Here is a 20,691-nt window from a genome sequence, read left to right as displayed (position 1 = left end):
AATAAAGCAAAGAAAGCTGGAACAGAGGGGCTGGCATGGCCCCATCAGCAGCTCTGGGATTTCAATGAAATATTCCTGACTTGATTTCCACATTCCTGGCAGGACAGGATGGTGCTCCCCTCCTGCACAGAGAGAAACTGAGGCACAGAACTGTCAGAAAGCTCAGCCCTGGCAACGGAAACAAGCTCACAGCAAGCTGTGCTCTGCTACCCTGCCCATGGCTGCATAGCCCAAATAACTCACTGAGGCGTGAAGGAAAGGTGTGAGGACAGAGCTGCAGCCCCAGCCTGCAGGTTCCAGGCTGCTGTCCCCATCGCAGCAGCCATCTGCACCTTCAGGGCCTCAGGGATTTTCTCTGCAACAAGATTTTACGCTCAGTGCCATCAGAAAAACCCCTCTGCAAAAATGCTCTGTGCTGGTGTCACTGTGCCCTCCTGCATAGTCCTATCAAGAGGGGACAGGGATGCAGGAGGGACCCCACAAGGACCAAAGCCCTGCCCAGGGCAGGTATAATGGGTCCTGCGTGGGCAGCCAGGCTTCTGCAGCTCCTGCCAACTACTGAGAAGGATTTGTCTCAGCTTGTGGTCTTTCTCTTCCTTAATAGAGACTGTGGGCAATTGCACTTGTCACAGATTAATTCAGGGAAGTCCTGGGACTCGCGTTCTGTCCATTAGAAGACCACAGCCACTCCTCTGACTTTCAAGCCTCCAAGCTGTTGAGAATAGTTGGCAGGCAGAGGGCTGATAACCACAGCACACAGCGAGGCAAACCCAGCCCAGTGAGCACGGGTGCAGCAGGAGCATCCCTTGGTGATGTGACACAACACCGGGGTGAAAGGCATGAGCCACACTAAGCTGCAACACTGCATATGGCTTTGGGGTCACTGGCTCTGGCAACACCCCCACAACACATTTTGGAGCTAATCATCAGGTGCTGCATCAGAGCTGGGGCAGAAGACTTTAGATATCTGCTAAAATAAGCTTTTCATCATCAAGCCCCCCCTCCCCCCCCAACCCCAAACTCCACGTGAGAAGCATGTGAGCATCTTCCTTCTGAAGGGTACCAGGACATGGGGGTGCCACCGCCCCCATAACTCAGCCCCGCTGGAGCTGAGTCAGCCCCAGGATGGGAGAAGTCACCAGTTCCTCCTGCAGCCCCAGCCCCACGTGTGCTATGAGGTTCCCACACCGCTCTGGCGCCAGCCACACTCCTTCCCCTATAGCTGGCGCGGAGCTGGGAGCACGTGCCATGGGAGTGCACCATACACAGCATGGAGCAGGGACACAGAACTGCTGCTCTGCTTCCCCAATGACGTGGCAGCCCCACGCGCCGGGACTCCTCGGCTCCTCTCTTTTCCCTTTTTAGTTCATTGCACGGGGGATCAAATCCCCTTTGGTCTAATGGCAACCAGAGTTTTCCTCTTTTTCCATCCGTAACACACCCACATTCAAAAATCATTGTGTAAAGGCTCTAGAGGAGCCTAATCCTGCTCCTGATCCATTCCCCCGGTGCCTCAAGCTGCTTCCAGTGATGCCTCGAGCAGCACAAAGCAGGAGGGAGGAAGAAGCCTCCAGCATTGGAAGTCCATCCCTTCCATTTCTTACAGAAAATTATGCTTTCTTTGTTTTCACAGCAATTTTAAGTAAGACAGCTTAAACACGCACTAAATCCCAGCAAACAGACCTCTGGGCAGGCTGGGACTTTGCTCACACTGCTCAGGCTCTCTGCCAGCTCGTGCCCAGCTCAGTGCTCGTGCCCCCTCCCTCCCCACAGGGTCCCCAGCAGTCGCCTGGGAGCCGGGCTGCGTCTGGAGGCTGCGTGAGATCCCAGGCAGAAGGAGATGCTCGAGGTCAGAGCTGATGTCTTTTGGCAAAGCTCAGACCGGGAGGAGCTGGGTCAGAGCTTGCATGGGAAGAAACAGCAGAGGGAACGCAGCCGGGATTTTGGGAGCTGACATCTCCGTCCCACCCCGGCGCGGCTGCCCCACACCCTTCTGCTCTGTTGCCTTTCCAGAGGCAATGAGGCATGGCCTGATGGCAAGTGGCATCTGCCATCTGATGCAAACCACCTTCCATCAGGGTGATCCCCACCCGGCGGCTGGGGCCGCACGCCTCATTACCCCCGGCGCTTTGCCGGCCGGTGCACAATGGGGGGACTGCACTCCTTTCTCTTCTTCCTCCTCCTCCTGTGCTCCTATGCAAGGCCAGGTAGGTGCATACTGCAGGGCCGGAGCCCTAATGCGCCCAGACAGGGGACAGATGGACAGGAGCCATTAGGCTGGAAACCTCCTCACCATCTCCTGAAGGAAAACCACTTAAGACAAGTCCGTGGTGCCGGCACTGTGCCGCCAGGGCTGGGAGACACCGTGCCGCCGGCTTGCTTCCAGGCACCATCTGACCATGCTCTCAATTCCCCTTTTTACTCTGTGGTTGGGTTTTATTTCGGTTCCTCCAGTTCCTACACCGCATCGTGCCTAGCAGCAGAGCTTCCTCGTTCCACCCCTCCCAGCTGGCGGCTCAGCCCCACCTTGCTTCCCACTCCTTCCCCATCACTTCAGAGCTGGCACTGCCCATTCCAAAGCACCGTTTCGGTTCCCCTTCCCTTTGCCACGGGATAGGAGGCAGCACAGAGAGCTCCCCCTGAACCTACAGGGGCACGGGCAAACCCTACGCTGCCTCTCCCATTGCATCTCCATTGGGGATGGCTGACAGTGCCCGCACGGCACGTCCCTCCCCAGCCAGAGGCAAAAAGACCCCGTTATTGCTGGAAATAAATCAGGCCAATATTTAAAAATAAAGGTGCTGGCAGGTGCTTGACTCCCAGCGAGGGCTTGGGATAAATAAACCGGCACTGAGTGGCAGGTGGTAGCCAATTCCTTAATCTGCCCTTTTACTAAACATATATCGTGCAAGCAGCCAGCAACAGGTGGCAGGGGCTGGCCAGCTCTCCTCGATCTTGCTATTTTTAAAAAGAGCTTATCTCTTGCTAGTTGGAGTTTTTTACATAATCTTCAGCCAACCAACACCAGTTCCTCCCTCTGTGAAGGGAAAGAGGGGCAGTAGGCAGGGAGGGGACAGCTGATGGATGGCTGTGGTCCTGCTCTACACCCCAGCGGTCCCCCATATGACATCGGAGCAGCAGGAAGCCCTGGGCTTCATTTCCCCCTTTGGGTTCTGCTTTTTGCCACCCTGTGGCGCCTGCCTACATCCCCATGCTGTCTGAAATGGGCTTTTGCTCCCTGTGCTATCTGCAGTGGGGTTTCAATCCTCAAAACCTGGCAGAACGTAACCAGAAGTGGGACTGGATCAAACCCCAAAACCACGGCTCTGCCCCACCAAACCAGCAGCGACATCCCTGCCGCTCTCCCCTCACCTGTGGGCTGCTGGTGCCGAATCCCAGGCTGGGCGTGGAGGGGACAGACATCGAGTGTGGGCCCATGGGGGAGCTGATAACGGAGAAGGGTGGCCCCATGCCATTGATGGGTGAGCTCAGGGTGCTGATGGGCGAGTGCAGCTGGCCTGGGGAGCCCAACGAGGAGCCGATGCCCGGCCCGATGGACGGGTGCAGGGATGGGGTGGCCATGGGGCCTCGGCTCGTCGGGGAGTTCAGGGATGTGGAATTCACTTGGTTTGAGAAATCTGGAAGAGAGAAGAAGAGAAAAGGGCTTGAGTCTCATCTGGTATCACCGCCAGACCTCTAGAGGCTGCTTTTCAACACCCCCAACCTCCCGATGCATTCTCCTCCACCAGCACCGCTTCCGAAATCCCATTTGGTTTTGGGTCTTTTTGGTGTAGAACCCAAAGATCACCAACACGGAGAGTTCCCAACTCCAGAGCTGTCACTGCCCTCCTCCCTCCTTCACCCCCTGTACTCAGCAGCATCACTCCCCAACGTGTGCAGGACCAGAGGGTGTAGAACTAAGGGATGCAGGACCAGGGGATGAAGGACCAGGGCCCACCCTACAGATACCACAATTCAGATTTCAAGGGGATGCTAAAGGGAAGGTGCAGAGGGACAGACCACGTACGAGGAGCAGGGCTGGGGAGCTGTGCAAGCTGAGCCGTGCAGAGAACACAGATTGCTGCAGGCAGCACTGGGGGGGCTGCACCCGCTGTGCTCTGAGCAGCTCGGCTGTCCCAGGGGAGTGAGAGAGGGGTGTTTAAAAATAGCCAGCAATTCTCCCGAGAGGAGACATGGAGCCATTCCTGGCACGTTTCCTCCTCATCCTGTCACGCTGCTTGCAAAACAATCCTAGGCAAGGAAGAGGCAGGCTCGTGGCCCCCAGGCTGACTGCGGGGGGAGCAGCCGGAAGGCTGTGGGGTAGGGCTGTGGGAACCCCCCCAGGACCCCCGAGCTGCCTTGGGCTCACAGCAGCAAACACATGGGCAGCGAGGGGCAGATGACAGCAAAGCCCCTTGATTGGAGTGCAGGGCTTTGTAGTGGGGTCTGAGAGCCACTGCCTTCAGCTGCAGGCTGCTGAAGTTCATGCTGTCCTGGGAAATGATGGCTTCTGTCACCCGCATGCGGTCAGGTGTCTCTCCTGTCCCACTTCTTCTCGCCTCTATGGGCATGTAGAAATGGTGCAAAGGTAAGCAAGGCTCAGTCTCATCACTGCAATTCCATGGCTCCAAGGATGGGGTGGGGGAGGAAAACTACAAGCAAGTCTGCTGCCCCTAAACACATCTCTTGCCAAACAGATGCAGACCAGAAGGTTTTTAAGCAACAGAAGCATTGCACAGTGGGAAATGTGCTTGACAAACCCACAGCAAACACAGCCCCAGCCGGCTCCCCCAGAGAGCACCAACTGAGCAAGGAAATCCCACCACGGGGAAGCGTAGATCCCCAGCAAGACTGCAATGCTCCTCTTGCAAAAGTGTACCCAGCATCACACCACTGCACCCAGCATCCTACCTTGGACACACAGAGGGGACACAGGCACTGACCGTATGCCCCAACCCAACGCCACCACCAATGGCAAAGCCCAGCCCTGGCACACATCCCCATGTGCTCCCTGGGGTCTTGGCCTCCTGTTGGCTCCTGCAGGATGTTGACTTAAAATAACCACCAGCCACTGCGTCATCTGCGGATGAGTGACATGAGTGCTGCACAACAGGAACCTCGGGACATTCCTCGAGGCTTCAGGACTGTTCTTCCCAGTTCTCTGCTTTTTGGCTTCTTTAAAGGGGTTGGAGTAGGGCTTGGCACCACAATGTTCTCTGAGGACATGGGATGAGAGCTATGCCTTGTCACCCTCCTATCCTTCACTCTCAGGGTGCTCAAAGCAAAAGGAGGTGTTTATCCTGCAGCAGGTTGTGCATTTGGGCACGGAGCCCTGCTCTGGAGGAGAACCAAAAACCGCAGCAGCTGGGGTCCAAAATGATGGATGGGGATGAAGATGTCCTGAACTGAGGACCAAGGCAACGGGTGGGGATGTCTCAAACCACAACCGAGGATGCACTGGGCTCACAGCCCTGAAGCAGCAGAGTGGAACAGGGCCCTCGTGCTGGCAGTAGGGCGAAGGAAGCACACACAGCCCTGCCTCCAATGGTCCTGGGAATTTCAGGCGCTGCCGAGGCGAGGTCGCAGGCAGGTTACTGGCGAGCAGCCCGTGCCGACTGCAGCACGTCAGAGAGCAAAGCACGTGTGGGCTCGACTCGCCGTCCCAGCCCCTCTCCTGAAATAACCACCCCCAGGGCACAGAGCTCCCAAGCACCCATCCTGTTTACTTCGTGCTGAAGACACAAATCAGGGAGAAGTGTGTGTAGGCACAGCCACGCGTTGGGGTGCGTTCGCACCCAAAGCCTGTCGCCATGCACACGGAAGCAGCGTGGCTCAAGGCACCGGGAAGTTTCCACTCCTCCCCACACTCTTCCTTGTCTGCAGAGCAACAAGCAAGAAGGAAACGTTCGCCTCTGGCACAAGCAGAGCGTGCTCACCCCAAATCTCACCCAGCTGCAAGGAAGCAGGCAGGGAGCCCCGGGATGAGCTGTCTAACGAGCACAGCCCAAAGTGTTCATCTCTCTATGTTGAAACCCTAACACCCAGATTGAGGAAACATCCTTCAAATAAACAACTCCAAGCAAATAAACACCTACAACGAAGGATACATCTTTGGCTAAGCAAACTGTGGAGGTCACTTCCCAAAGGCTGCTTTCAGTGCAAGCAGCGTGAGGCGGTTCATTTTTCTTGCGTACTTTTGCCATTTAAAGCCACCGTGTGTGATTATCTCCTGACCAAAATAAACTCTGTGTCTGTTTCTAAATACAAGAAAGAAAAAAAGAGAAAAAAAAGCAGTTCTCAAAGCATTTCCCCTCTTGCCGCACCCATAAATTGTGGCTATTTTCTCTATGAGTCCTTTGTTTAAACACAACGACCTCTATATATCCTATAAGATGCCCCATGGCAGTAGGGAGAGAGAACTGAGAGATGCTCAGCAGCTGAAGAATGTGCAGCGAAGCTCTTTTCTCTCTCTAAATGATGAACCTGCAAGCCACAGGATCCGGAGGGATATTTTCCCAAAGATATGGACACAGAGGGCAAGGCCACGTGGCATGGGGAATGCAGCAGCCACACAGAGCCGTGCTTTGGGCTCTGCTCCGTGCACCCCAGCATAAAGCATTGCACAGAGCAGAGCAGGCAGGTTCTGATCCAACCGCATGATAAGGAGCCTCATTCTGTCAGAGGCTGGGGTTTTTAGGCCCACTTTGCTCACCACTGCCCTCCACTCATGCAATGCATCCATTGGGTGCCACTATTGTGGTTTCATGACTGGGGAAAGCAACACACGGAAGAGCCCAGTTGGGGGAAACCAACATACAGAAGAGCCCAGATTGGGTGCACAGTACCTGGCTGGAGAAAGTAAGGCATACAAGAACCCCACCATCTTCCCAGGGTCATGCAAGAAAACAGATCCAAAGCTGGGAAAAGCTCCTGGGCACAACAAGACCCTGGCAGTGTCTCAGCTGCTGAATCAACCTCACTTGTTGTTGTTTGTTTGTTTCTTTGTTTTGGCCTGATGTCTTTGTGCCAAGCAACGTTTATTAACTACTATTAGTTTCCAATAAGAAAACATCACTATAAAACATTCGCCCCCGTTCTCATCCAAATACATTAAGTCCTCAGAGCAGACAAGCACAAAACATCCCTCTGCAGCTTTGCACCTCTAATTTCCAATCCCTTTGGCACTCCCTGGGCCAAAAGCCCAAAGCTCCCAATTGCACCAGCAGCCGCCTGCAGGACGCAGCTTTCAGCCCCCAGGTTTGCTAAAGCACCTGAGCAAGCCAGCATCACTTCCTCCATGCACCACTCCCCCTCTGCATTCAGCGCTTGCATTCACCACCAGAGCTGCATTTCTCAGCGCTGCTCTGCCCGGTGAGCCCCAGCAGCCCATCAGCTGCTGACACAGCAACACCTCGGGCTGTGATTTTAACACTTCTAAACCAGAGCAGAAACAATTACAACAGTGCAGCGGCGATTTTTCCCAGGATAGCTCATTTGTACCAGAATAAACCGTACCAGCGTAAGCTTTCACCAGCATAATCTTCATTGATGCTTAAGAGGCTTTGCCAGTAAAACTACAGTGACCTAGCTCTGCTGGAAACCCTTTTCTGGTCTATCCAGGAGTTCACTGTGCTGCTAGCAGGGGGGAAGCCCCAAAGCCCACCTCCACCCCCAGCCCTGCTGTCCTGCAGGTGGTGGCACAGCCCAGCATCCCCAGCACGACGCCCGCACCCCCACGCTTCCGTTATTTGCTTTTTTTTTTTCTTCTTCTTCTTCTTCTTCTTCATTTTTTTTTTCTCAGCACCTCTTCCTCCGTAATCAGCACGCAGATCAATTCTGGGTATTGCACTGCAGGAAATTCTAAATTTGGGAAGCCGCTCCCTTCCGGAGCGCAGTCCTTACACTGAAGGGCTGCAGTCAGAGGGGAGTCAGGACCAGCAGCAGGGATGGGGCTGTCGGAACGCTCGTCCTGCTCTGCTCCCAGGGATAACACTGGGGTTGGCCACGTGCAAAGCTCCCACAGCCAAATTCGTGTGAATCCACAATGCAATGCAAGACACCGAGCGCACGAGCACTCCTTGCTTCTTTTGGTGACTCTGCAGGTGGCGAGGTTCCCTAACAGTACTCAGCAGTGAAAAATCACTGCTCATTTCTCTCTTGCCTCAAGAGCACAGCAGAGCCCCAGCAGGCTTTCCCCTCAGGAACCTGGGTGCAGAGATGAGTGCCTGCCCTGAGGCATGGTAGGACCCAACGGTTCGACCCCAGCTTTCACCTGGAAACTGCCATGGGAGTGGTGACCACCAGAGGTCAGATCCTCGCTTCGGTCCCTGATGAAAGAATTCAGGGAAAAGAGCACATTTGCAGTGCATGATACTCAACAGCCCTCAGCCTGGAGCGAGTTTGCTTTGGATTTACACCGGCACAGCAAGGTCCCCATCCTGCAAGAAGGCATGGCATGAGGTCCCATCCTGCCACCTCCAAGGAGGTGACAATCCCAAGCACCCAAGTCACGTCCAGCTTGCACCCACCTCCCCCAGAGCTCCATAACCTCCACTTACAACTTGCAAGAGAGAGAAGCCAATCAAGGGTGGCACACAGCACAAAAACACACCTCGGGAAACCCTCCGCTCAGCAGTGCAGCACCCGTGGGACCAAGGAGCAAGAAGCATCCTGTAGCCAATGACACCAAACCGCACAGCATTCACAGCGCTTCGCCCAGCGAGGACAGGCGGCCCATCCCCCAAAACCAGGCACGAGGAAGTCGTGCGGTTTCCCCCCGCCAGGGCGAGGAAAAAAAAAAATCACTTGAATTTTTTTTTTTTCCCCTTTCTCTTTCAGGCCCTCCCTAAAAGCTGCACAGGGGAGAACGCATGTAAATATCTCTTCTTGTGGGTGTTAAGAAATCACAGCCTGCGTCTGCTCCTCGGGGAGCCATCTCCGCAGCCGCGCGGTGCTTTCCCTTGAAGGGAGGGCGAGGAGCTCAGTTTCACTGCTCACAGTGGGTTCCCCCTCCCCACAAGTTTTCACTTTGACCGAACTAAAACCTCAAAGCCACACAGCTCTGCTCTCCCATCTCCCCCACTTCCACAGGACCAGTGATGCCAGATGGGGGTGCAGACACGGCTGGGGTCTCCTCCTTAGCCAGAGGCTCACAGCACCGACACAGGGTGCAGCTCTGCCAACCCAGCCCCTCTGCACACATCCTGTAAATGCAAGACGTTGCCTCCAGCCCACATCTCATCTTATGAGGCTGCAGCATTGAATCACAGCACCCGTGGGCAGCTTCTCCCCGGCACCCTGCGCATCCCCAGCCTCAATCCCTGGCTCTGCGCAGCCTCTGCTCTCCTCCTGAACATACCAAGGGCAGGAAGTGCAAAAGCACTCCATCCCTTTCAGTCTTCTCTGTCCTCTAGGCACAACTTCGTGGATAAAATCAAACCTCCCCAACCGTCCTTGGAAACACAACTTGTGGGGGTGAGGAAGGGCTCATCAACGTTTGTATTTTTGGCAGCCCACCCTAAAGCACCACGGGGGCCCTGCTGGGAGATGCTCAACCCGTGAGCACCCCATGGATTGCCAGAGCCCCGAGTTCTGGTGACCCCACACCAAAGAACCCACAATCTTGGACTTTCGGGGTTGGCATCCCCCTGATTCCCCAGGGCAGGCTTGGAGCCCTCCTCGCTGTGTGCAGTGCTATGGGTGGAGGAGGCAAAAGCAGGAAGTGTGAGCAAGAGGAGAGCATGACCTATGGGAGGGGGGGAATGCTGCAGCAGGGCCGGGGGGAGCGGGAAGGGGGCGGGGGGGGTGCACCCGGGCAAACAAGGATTCTGCTGATAAAGCAAATGTGACTCAATCACACGCTTGTGCAAAGATGTCACAACAGTCCTGAGAAATTACAGGCTCCTATTTCATCCCTCAAGGGCCGGCGCGGTCCCTGCTCTCACAATGCACTCTGTTCTGCTGTCAGCAGCTCCGAGAGCGCCCCTGATTTACAGGCTGGGAACCTGAGGCAGGAATAGGCGAGGAGAGGTGCGGGGTCCTGCTGGCAGCCAGGGCTGCAGGGCTGGCAGAGCGCTCTTCATTCTCCTCCTCCTCTTCATCATCATCCTCGTCATCTCATCATTAAGGTCCATTCCGACACCGCCCATCCTATGTTTCTATGACTCTGAGATCTCCCCATGCCCACGCTGACCTTCGCATCCTCCCTGACTTCATCCCTTTCTCCAAAACCAGCGCGGTGAGAGCAAAAGCGCAGCGGTCCCGCAGGTTGCTGAAGCTCGTTATGGCCTTTTAATTACATTCAATTGCAGTTTTATGAGCTTACGGGCAAACTGGAAGTGATCTAATTGTCCTTGAGGGGGTGCTACGCTCTGAGCGATGGAAAACCAAGCAGGAGGCAAAGAGATGTAAAAGGAGCTGGGAAGTATTAAGCTCGCTTTAGCTACAGCAAAAGGAGAAGTTTGGGGCTGTGTGCATGGCAATAGCTGTGCAGCACCAACACAGCATCACCTGCATCCCCAGTGCCCTTCCTACTATCCTGAGCACACAGGTCCCATCCCCATGCAGGGTCATGGACTCCCCTCCTGTCTCCATGCTTTGGGGAAAGCTACTTCATCAAGCCCTGAAGTCTTCCTCTCCAAAGCAGGCAGGGAGACAAGCAGCAAAAAGAGTGCAAGGAAGCAGCGCTGAGAGTTCTGGTTAACGAGAGCTTGCAGCTCCATCTCCAAAATGGGGCTGACAATCCACGTGTCTTGTTGGAGGGAGAGCTGTACCACTGCTCACAGATCATGGGATAAGACAACACCGAATGCAAAACAGCAACAGGGAAAAGAGAAACACTCCAAGTTCATGTGGGTGGAAGGTGTGAATGGAAGACCTGGAGATCCAGTGAAAAAATACCTCCTCCAGAGCATCCAATGCTTTGCCAATGGCCGAAGGGAAGGATAACGCTGGTGCTGCAGTCAGGTTCTGCTCAAGACAAGTTTGCACACCAACATTGACCCAACAAACCCAAGGCAAACCCAGACCAGGTCTCCTGATCCCCCCCACTGCCCAGCCCTGGGCTTGGCACAACCCCTCCCTTCCTGCAAACAGATCTTACATGAGCAGAGGTGAGGGCGCATGTGGGTAATGTGAGCACTGTGCAATCTTAACCCTTTAACAGAATGCCCACCCAGCCCAGACCCCAAAACTCTCAATATCTTCCCCCCAAGGATCAGACAAATCCTAAGGAGTGACTCCTGCAGCCCTCCTGCCCAGCAGCTCACCGTCAGCCAGACGGATTGAGTTACGGTGCTGCGCTCGTGCATTAATCCAGATTTGAGATAATTACAGTCATTTGTTTGGCATAATGGGCTTTAATTGATCCAATGCGGCTGGCACCGGTGCTCACCACCAATGTGCAGCTGGCATTGCAACATCACCAGTCACAACGTGGGCAACAAAAAAGCAATGCTGCAAAGTGGGTTTTCAGCAGCTGGAGGCGGTTTGGGGTAGCAGGGGAAGCTGTTAACAGGGGATGGCAAGGACAGAACTGCGTGGGTCTTCCAGGTGAGAGCCAGCACAGTGATGCACAGAGGTGGCCTTTGGGCAGAAGACATCAGAGCAGCCTACAAACAGCACTTCCCTTGGGGAAGTGCCCACCTCCAGTTCCAAGGGGTTCCCTGGGGTCCATCCCCATCACCATTTCCGTGTGCCTGACAAGCAGCCAAAGCTGGAAACCCAATGCAAACCAAGGACTATGGGGTCCGGTCCCCACACTGCTGTCCCCAAACCACAGCAGAACCATACTGACCCCTTCACCTCATCCCCACATCTCCATCCACCGCAGAGGGAGGTCTGGAGCAAGGAGCCTGGGAACTGGGTGCCTACGTGCTGCAGGAAGGCCTGATGAGATAGGGAAGGCAGCCACCAGAGCCAGCACGCCTTCAGTAAAAGCAAGTTCCTTCTGGACGCCAGACAGCATGTGCTGTTTTTCAAGGGAAAAAAGCTGCCTCCGGTTTTACATGACCCCCAGGGCTCAGCAGCAGGGGCTGGGCAGCAGGGAGGTTACCCCCAGATTGAGGTTTTTCTTCCCAGAATCAGCTGGCATGAAGAACAGATGGACAGACGGACAGGTTGGGGAAGGCTCTATCTTCCCAAGCTAAGAACCCTTTCTCAAGGTGAGCTGTAAGGAAGGATGCTATGCCTGCATTTGGGTTTCAGTTCCTGGTTGGAGGCCAAAGCTAATTAGGCTGCACACAGTCCAATCAGATAGCCTCGCTAATTGAGCTGGGTCAATGTCCAATGGGTCTCCACATTCCAGGCGTTTTGACAGCCCACAGATAACAGGGAGGGCCTGGGAAGGGGAATAACCCTTAAAAAAAAAAATGAAAGTGTTCCTATCATGCACAGAAGGGCCAGAGCCTTTCCACCACAGGGAGCAGCCCCAGGTTAACCCCTTGGGCACCCCCAGCACTGCACCCCAGGAACCCCAGCAGATGGAGGGGTAACACGGTGAGCAGCCGCCCATCTGGTGTGCACCTCTCAAGAGAAATGGGCACTGAATGACAGATAGAAGACATCAGAGGTGCCCCTTCCCTGGACAGGTTGTTGCTGTCTCCAATAGCAGTGCTAAAGCAAACCACATTAAAAAACCTCTGCTTCTTCCAGCACAAAATTCTATTTGTGATCTCTCCGTTTACATCCACGCTCGCATTATATGTTTATCTCAATTAGATATTCCCTTATCTCCTTCACTACGTAAACCACAGAGAGGGCTCTGGGTTTGGGTTTTCTCCTCCCTGCCTGCTCAACTCTCCTTGCTCAAACAGCAGTGAGAGAACATGCAGTGAATGAAGCTGCAATGAACCCAACAGCCCCCCAGCTCCTCTCCCACTATAACAAAAAGCAGTGCAGCCACCCAGCTCTCCCACTGAGCACCCTCACTGTGCTTTCCAAACACTTCCCACTTAGGATTTACTGGGAACCTCTCCAGCCCAGCACTGGGGCAATAGGTGAGGAAGTATGGCTTCCCATAGCTCCCACCACGGCCCTCTGGCAGCAAAGGCAACTGCTTGCACAGAAACCAAAGGTACTGTGGAAGCACTGAGTCATTTTCAGCTGTTCTGCTAGTGGCTGGGCTCCCTCCCCCTCCCACATGCCAGCAGCCCTTGGCAGAAGTTGCAGCTCTGGGTTCCTCTCCTCCCATGATGCCTTCATGAGGAAGATGCTCCTCCACCCTCTGCCCCAGCATCTGGCAACCTCGGTGCTGAGCGGGCAGCCAGCACCCAGTGCAATGTCACCTACACTGCTAGCTCAATGACTGTCACTGCAAGATTCTGGCATGTCCTGGAGCCCACATTACACATCTCCATCCTTTGCGAGTCCCTGCAATGTACAAAAGCCCAGGTGGGTGAGAGCACAGCAGCAGAACTGTGATGCAGAAACCAAAGCATGTGGTGTCTCCACTTTGGAGCAGGATGCCCTCAGCAGCATCTTGACCCTGACTGCACCTAGCAGAGTAGGAGCCCACCACAGAGAGCACCAGGGAAAGCTATGGACCGTGAGAGCTTTGCACCATAGAGTTCTTGGCACTGTGGAGAGCTTTGCATCACGGAGAGCTCTGCACCGTGCACTGTCATCATGGAGAGCTTTGCATCACTGCAAGCTTGGCACCACGGCGAGCTTAGCACCTCAAAGAGCACTGCAGCACAGAGAGCTCTGCACTAAAGGGAGCTTTGCACTACATGGAGCTTTACACCATGGGGAGCTTTGCAGAACCCCCTTCACACCTTCTTCCCTTCCATAGGTGCAGGCAGCACCCCCAGCCCCATTCCCACGCCTCACACTCCCAGGCTGTGCCTTTAAGAGGTGAGCAGGGAGCACGCGGCCGGGCCGTTTTCCGAAGGAACATTCATTTGCCAGCATCACATGCTCCGCAGCTGCAGCCTGGCAGTGATTTATACGCCTCTGAAGTTCATCAGAGGGAAAAGTACTTTCCAGGCTCTCTGTATCCCCCCCCCCCCGCCCCTCTCCTTTCCTCTGCCCATGGCCACAGCCCAGCTGAAAACCCGCTCCCATCCATCACCTCGTGTGCCATCCCCTGCCCTCACCACCCAGCCCAGGCACCCCTTACTCCTCCTGGCATCTGCAAGCAAAAGGAAACTTCCTCTGCCTTCCTCGCCTCCACAACCCACCCATGGGACAGCCATTAAGAAGGGGCTCTTCTATGGGGCTGGGGGCTGGTGAGCTTCCCCCCACCCTGTGCACCCCTAGGGCCCCACAGCCAAAATAAACGGCAGCCAACAGGCCGGCGACCCCTCCTCCTGCTGCCACCACCCACCCCCTGCACGCCGTCCTCCAGGGAGGTTCAAAAGTTCAAGATTTTCACATTTCCCTAACGTTATTTCAGGAAATTGCTGGAGAAAGGAAAGACGGCGCTGCCGAAAAAGCAATCCGTGTGTGGATACAATAACACACAGCAACCTCAGGCTGGGATCACAAAGAGCCCAATTCTCACCCTGCACGGCCCCGCTGTGTTCTTTGGGCCTTGAGCTCTTTGCACAGCCCTGAGTTTTGCAGTTATTCCTAAAGCAATGCCCAGGCTCAGCCCTGGCTGCTCCAAAGCAAAGCCACAGCGGTGAGCGATGCAATGGGACAGGACAGCCCCATGTAAACCACTGGCACTCCCTGCACAGTGATGGATGTTGAGTGGGCATGCTCCAAATGCAAACCAAAGCACAGCACGGTGCTCACAGTGGCTGGAAAACACCCAGTGGCACTCACAGCTTGGTGGGGGCTGTGCTGAGCCTGCTCTGGTGGCTGTGTGCCCCATGGAGAAAAGCAGCTTGGGCCCAGATGTGTGCAATTTGGCTTTCGTAGAGCATGCACAACGCTCTGTGCAAATGGGCTCAAGCTCCAGCATGGCACAAAGCTCCAGATTTGTTCAAAAGCAGCAGAGATCGCACCTGGTTTTTCATCAAAAACAGCCTAAGCTGCAGCCTTTGCTGAAGGTTCATGGGAAAGGTTCATAAAACGACTGAAACCCTTTGGCAAACCTGAATTTGGGGTTACAATGAAACGTGAAACTCAGCTGCTTTCATGTGGTTTGGGGTTTTTTCATTGCAAAACGTTTGGCACAGCAGCTTCTGGCGAGAGCGCGACAATCAAATCCGCGACAGCACATCTACAGGAGCGAGGAATTCAGATACACCCCGATAGCATTCAGGCTGGTAAATGATTAACTCTGATTTGAAGCCTTCTCATTAGCACAGAGCCTGGCCCCGTGCCACCACGCGTTATGGGACGTGGGGCAGAGCCCTGGTTGAGGCGCAAGCACTGCAGTGACGGAGCCCAGCAGCACAGCAAGATGTGCCCCCATACGGGTGGGGTGGGAGCAGGGAGAGATGCACCGGTGGCACTCCCAGGCTCTGTGTCATCCCCACACAGAGCATCCCGTGCTTTTTTCCCTTTCAACAGTGGAAAAAAACAGAAAAAGTGCCACCGAGCAAAGAGCTCAGCACCCCCTTTGTATGAACTGCCCTTCTTCTGTATCCCAGGGGATGGGTCCCCATGCATGCCATCCGCCAGCTTGTCACCCAGAAGCACACTGCTTCACCCCTTCCGAGCATGCAACATAAATCTTGGGGTCAGATTGGTGTCTTTTTTTCAGGTTTGCTGAGTTCCCAGGGCTCACGGAGTCTCATTTGGATCCAATTGGGGTTGCGCTCTGCATTCCCCATTCTCCTGCATCTAAAAATCACTGAGAACGTGGGAAGTTCCTACCAACATCATAAGGGGGAGAAGGAAAAACGAACGGCTCAGAGCAGCCCCATCACTTCCAGTTGGGATCTATAGGCAATGCACATATGTGTGGCCACTGAAATCTACAGCCAAGGGCCCTGCTCACACCAACCCACGTCTGCACACCCAGCAGGCGCGACGAAGCCGACCCACTGCAAATTAGCAACATAAGCATCCCCGGATTATCGATTTCCTCGAAGGAATGCGATTTTCCTTGATGAGCTCTTGGCACGCATCCATCACCCCCATCCTCCATTAACCCCATGCACTTGCTATGCAGCAGCAGCCAACTCCCCCTGAGGGCTGCTTTCCACAATGGAAGTGCCTTCAGTGCTCTTCCTGAGCCATTGAGGGCACCCAGTTGTTGGGTACTGGGTCTACTGGGATGGCTGCAGTGCGGCACATCCACAGCAGTCCCATCCACTGGAGAAAAGGAGCTACAGGAGTTACCCATGTGCATGGGGGGGAACACGAAGCTGGGCAGCCCGCGCCGCATGGTGCTGCTTGGGAGCTCACACAGAGCAAGCTTCCACTCAAAGCTATGGCGCAGAAGGAGTTTGTGACACCGGGAATTGGGTTAAAAGAATGAAAGCCACCAAAATGAAGAGTGGGGCAGCTCAGAGAGCCAGCGCTGCACATGGAAAGGGATTAAACGCGTCCACATCCAAACAAGAAATAATAATGACAACATCTGTTTTGCACCGCAGTGCTTTCAATATGTGCTGACGACTGCACTTGCAAAGAGCAACGCTGAAGATTTTGCGGCCATCTAAGGAGAAGGCTGCTTCCTTCCCAGAAATGCCCGAGTCACTCTGGAAAAGGAAACGAGGCCTCCTGAGCCACTTCAGTGCTGCGGAAACACTCCCCAAGCCTCTGCAAAGGGCAAAGAGCAGAGCACCAGCAGGGACAGGGATGGGGATGCACAGCAGGACAGCGGGTGCCAGCACAGCATGGCAATGCTTTGCTGATGGGTTCATGCCTGGCATGCCCAGAGAACAGTAACCTCATTATTGATTTCTGCTCATCATTTTTATAACCTGAGCAGCACTCAGACTGCAGGCTGTGTCTAATCCCACTTTTCCATGCATTACTCTTTTAGCAGAGCTCCTCACTCTCCTCCCTTCCACCCCCTCCAGGGAACACCCAGGCTTGGGGACAAATGGTACCACTGCTGTAATGCACAGAGACCACTGCATGGCAATGGGGTCCGTGGGGGCTTTGCACTGTCTCTGCTTCCAGCAGAAAGGCAGGAGTTATGGAGCTGAATGACCCACACTGATGGCAATGGGGAGAAAAACAGGGCCACTTATAGGGAAAAAGCAGTGGGTGGCTGGGACCCATTCTCCTTCCCTGCTCGTCCCAGAAAGGGGTCAGGAACAGACTCCAAGAAGGGAAGGTCCACTGACTTAAGTGAGGCAGATGCCATTTCCGAGGGGTGGGATACAGGGAGCACCACCGTGACATCTGCAATTACAGAAAGCCAGATAAAGAAAATCAAATCTCATGCTTCAGGGCATAGGCTGATGAGCACAAGGGTCAGGAAGGAATTTCTCTCCCCTCACACAGCAGTGCACAATTGGGTCAGTGAATTACCGGGTGGCACAAGCCCTCGACTGGTTTTCCCTTTTCTTTCCAAAGCCCTCACTTCTCACCCACGTCAGACAGCAGCATTTGAAGGTGCAATGGCTTAATCTAGTGTGGCAGGGCCAATGCTTCCCCTATCACCTACCTCGCTGAAGATCAGCATCCCCATTTCAGCTGCAGGACCACGTGGGGACCCCTCCCATGGGCTGATGCAAAGCCAGCCCTCTGCCTCACAGCTCCGACACCAACCTCAGCCCTCATTATCACTGCTACACCCCTCTGAATGATCCCAGCCATTCCCCTGAGCAAGGACCTTGTCCCTCCCCGTGTTTGCACGGCGCTGTGTACACCTCTGGAGCTATTTAAATAATAATTGGCAGTAATAAAACCTGCAATGTTGGCTCAGAAAGTAACTGTGCTGGAAAAGGGGCTGAGCATAGAGAAGCAAACTGAGGAGTGCCAGTGGTTTTGTTCTCAAAGGTCGGAGAATGCTCGCAGTAACAGCAGTTGCTCCGCATCCAGCATCTTCTCCCTTCCTTAAGCAACTTCTGTATGCACAGAGCTGCTTAGCTGGGAGGATCCAACCACAGAGCAGAGGCTTCCATTTCCATCTGAAACCAAGCAAGCAAACAAATGCAAAGATTGCCCAGAACGTGTGTCTATCTGTGTGCAATCCTCCCTAAGCCAAACCACACGCTTCATAAGCCACACAAACAGTTGCTGGGCTTCTCCCACTGCCAAGCAGTATCCAGTAGCAGCTTTACATCACCAAGTGTTGAGTCTGTAGATGTACTCTGGGTTGTAGAAGAACCCAGGAGAGCAAATCCTAGCCAAAAAGGTTGACTGGCCCAGTTTGGCTTGGTTGGTTGCACACCTATGATTGGTGTGAATGGAAGTTTGGAAGTTTTGTTCAATGAATGCTAAGCACTGCCTGGCACCACGAATGCCCCCAGCTCTACTCAACACAACCATCACACAGGGCTGCACTTGGGGATCCTACAGCCCTAGAGGTGTCTCGGTCAGATTGCATGGCTTGGACTGTTGGCTAATCCCACTCCAACTCTAACCTTATCCCTAACTCTTAACACTAACCCTATCCAAGCCTATCACTAACTCTAATCCAACCCCTAACCCTACCCAACTCTAACCCTACTCCTAACCCTGCACCCAACCCCCAACCACGCACCAGGCCTGCAGGCAGTGACTCAAATCTGCGAGGCGCCCAGGATCCAGTCCCAGGACTGCCAGGGGAAGGTGAAATCAAAGGTACAGACGTGTTCTGAGCAGGGATTGGCATGCCCAGACTCAGTCCCTACAATCCAGAGGCAGAGCCAAGAGCAGAAAGCTGGTACATGGGGCTGGGATGGGGCAATGGGAGTTCAGTGCTGAAAACACAATGCAGAGAAGCAGGAGAACAACTTTGGGGGGAATATTTGAAGGAGCCTGTGGTGGCTTGCTTGGGAAAATGGAAAAAAAAAAAAAAAAGAAAGAAAGGAGAGGAACAGAAACAAAAGGCAGAAGAGGGTGGCAGAGGCTGAGCACTGCGGTCACCAGCAGCACGAAGAGCACATCCTGCCCACTGTGCACTGCCAGCCTGGTGGTCACGGCTCCTAAACACAAACCAAAGAGCTGGAAAGGAGGCCAGGAGGCTGTGGGAAGTTCCAACCACGGGATGGTGTTGCTAAAGGATGGGTCTCACCCCTTGGCATCATCACTTAGGATTCTGGCCATCTGTGTGCCTCAGCTTCCCCTGCAGTTGAAGGAACTGCCAAGCTCCATCCAGCTCCCCGCACCTCTGCTGCAGCACTGCAGAACCCCATCGAAGTGCAATGCTTCACATCACAGCACCCATTGCCACCATGTCCCAAACCCTGCCCAAGCAGCAGGGACAGCCCCATCCTGCTCCAAGATTCCTGCACTGACAATTCCCCAGCACAAACTGCAGCTCTGAGTGAGCTGGGGACAGCCCCAGCCATACTGGGAACTGAGCACAGCTGCATCACCGGCAGAGCTGGGAGTTCCATTTTTAAGCAGAAGGGATTGGGGGGTTTGGGGTTTTTCGTGGCTTTGCTTTTTCATCTTTAAACAGAAATGCCAACGAAACCAAGGCTGTTCCCAAGAAATTACACAGATGAATTTATTTTGTGTTTAGAGGGAAGGGGGGGGGGGGGAAAACAATGGTAATTGTCAAATTATCCCATGGAGACTGTTTTTTTTTTTTTTTTTTCAATGCAGTTCTGTACTGAAACAAACTCACGTTTTAAAACTGTTCTTCTGCAGTGCCGTGAGAAGCTTCACAAAGGTTGAAACCAACCCAAAACGTCCTGATTGCTCCTTTCTGGGTACGGGTCCTGCTCATTGCTCTGCCCTTCGTGCGTCCCAGCACCCCCACTGCTGGGGAGCCCTGGGCTCCTGATTCCATGGGCTGAGGCAGAGGAGGTCACAAATTTCTCATGTTCCCATAACATCACCCACAAGGCTCCAGGACTGCAGGTGAGCAGCATCACCCAGACGAACTACGGTCTCAGGGGCACCAAAACGTGGATTACTGAGGTTCAAAAGATGAATAACCACAAGGAGAAGGCAGAACAACAAGGTGAGACCTGAGGCAGCCAAGGGTCAGCTGCTGCCATGGGGACAGCTTTGCTGCACCACTCCAACCGCATCCCCAAAACCGCGTTCTCCTCTCTCCCACCACTCCCTGGTCCCCATCCTGGGTTCCTCTTAGAGCCCTCCAAGCTGCCACTCACCACAAACACTGAATCTGCTTCCAATTACCACAACAATGCCGGGTCCCAAACGGACACAGAGCACGCCTCCAATTCACTGTCATTTTAAGCCACCCCTACAACTGCACAGACATCGCTGCGGTATTTCCTCCTCCTTTCAGCCACCCCAGGAACTCTGCAGCCCAATAAGGGCAGGGCTGGCAGTGAGAAGGGCAAAGACTGATGCTTTATTCTACATGCAGAGTCCCATTCGTTTTGCTTTGGGAAGGAACACATCCCCACCAGCAGCGCCCGCACCTGCGGAGCCGCTACAAGAATTAATTGATCATATAAGCACAGTAATTGGAACTTGCAAAGCATAGATAATTACCTTTTATTAGTTCCTACAGATAATCCATTATGCACTGATTAGGCCTAAGTAAGGATCTTACAGCCCTATTTTGATTAATGGCAGATTATGGATATTAAACTCAAACTGCAATAGACAACTCACTCTTCTCTTCCTCGCCTTAGGAGAGCATCACACTGAATTACACCCAGGAGTCCTCCAGGAACCTGCTGTGCCCAGAGGGAAACTGAGGCACGTCCAAAATCC

The 20,691-nt window shown here is 54.1% G+C and overlaps 1 protein-coding gene across 1 annotated transcript in view; it reads right to left on the bottom strand.

Annotated features, from left to right (window-relative positions):
- The window catches only part of RXRA (retinoid X receptor alpha), a 73,364-nt gene that overhangs the window by 19,064 nt on the left and 33,609 nt on the right, over positions 1-20,691 (bottom strand). Inside the window, exon 2 of the mRNA XM_042830843.1 lies at positions 3,373-3,638. Within this exon, the coding sequence (XP_042686777.1) occupies positions 3,373-3,638 (266 nt within the window). The remainder of the gene's footprint in view (positions 1-3,372; positions 3,639-20,691) is intronic.

The sequence above is a fragment of the Centrocercus urophasianus genome, unplaced genomic scaffold (assembly GCF_019232065.1).
Source record: "Centrocercus urophasianus isolate 14NV4802_14NV808 unplaced genomic scaffold, USGS_Curo_1.0 seq_34, whole genome shotgun sequence".
Classification (NCBI taxonomy): domain Eukaryota; kingdom Metazoa; phylum Chordata; class Aves; order Galliformes; family Phasianidae; genus Centrocercus; species Centrocercus urophasianus.
This window is presented reverse-complemented; position numbering and strand designations above follow the sequence as displayed.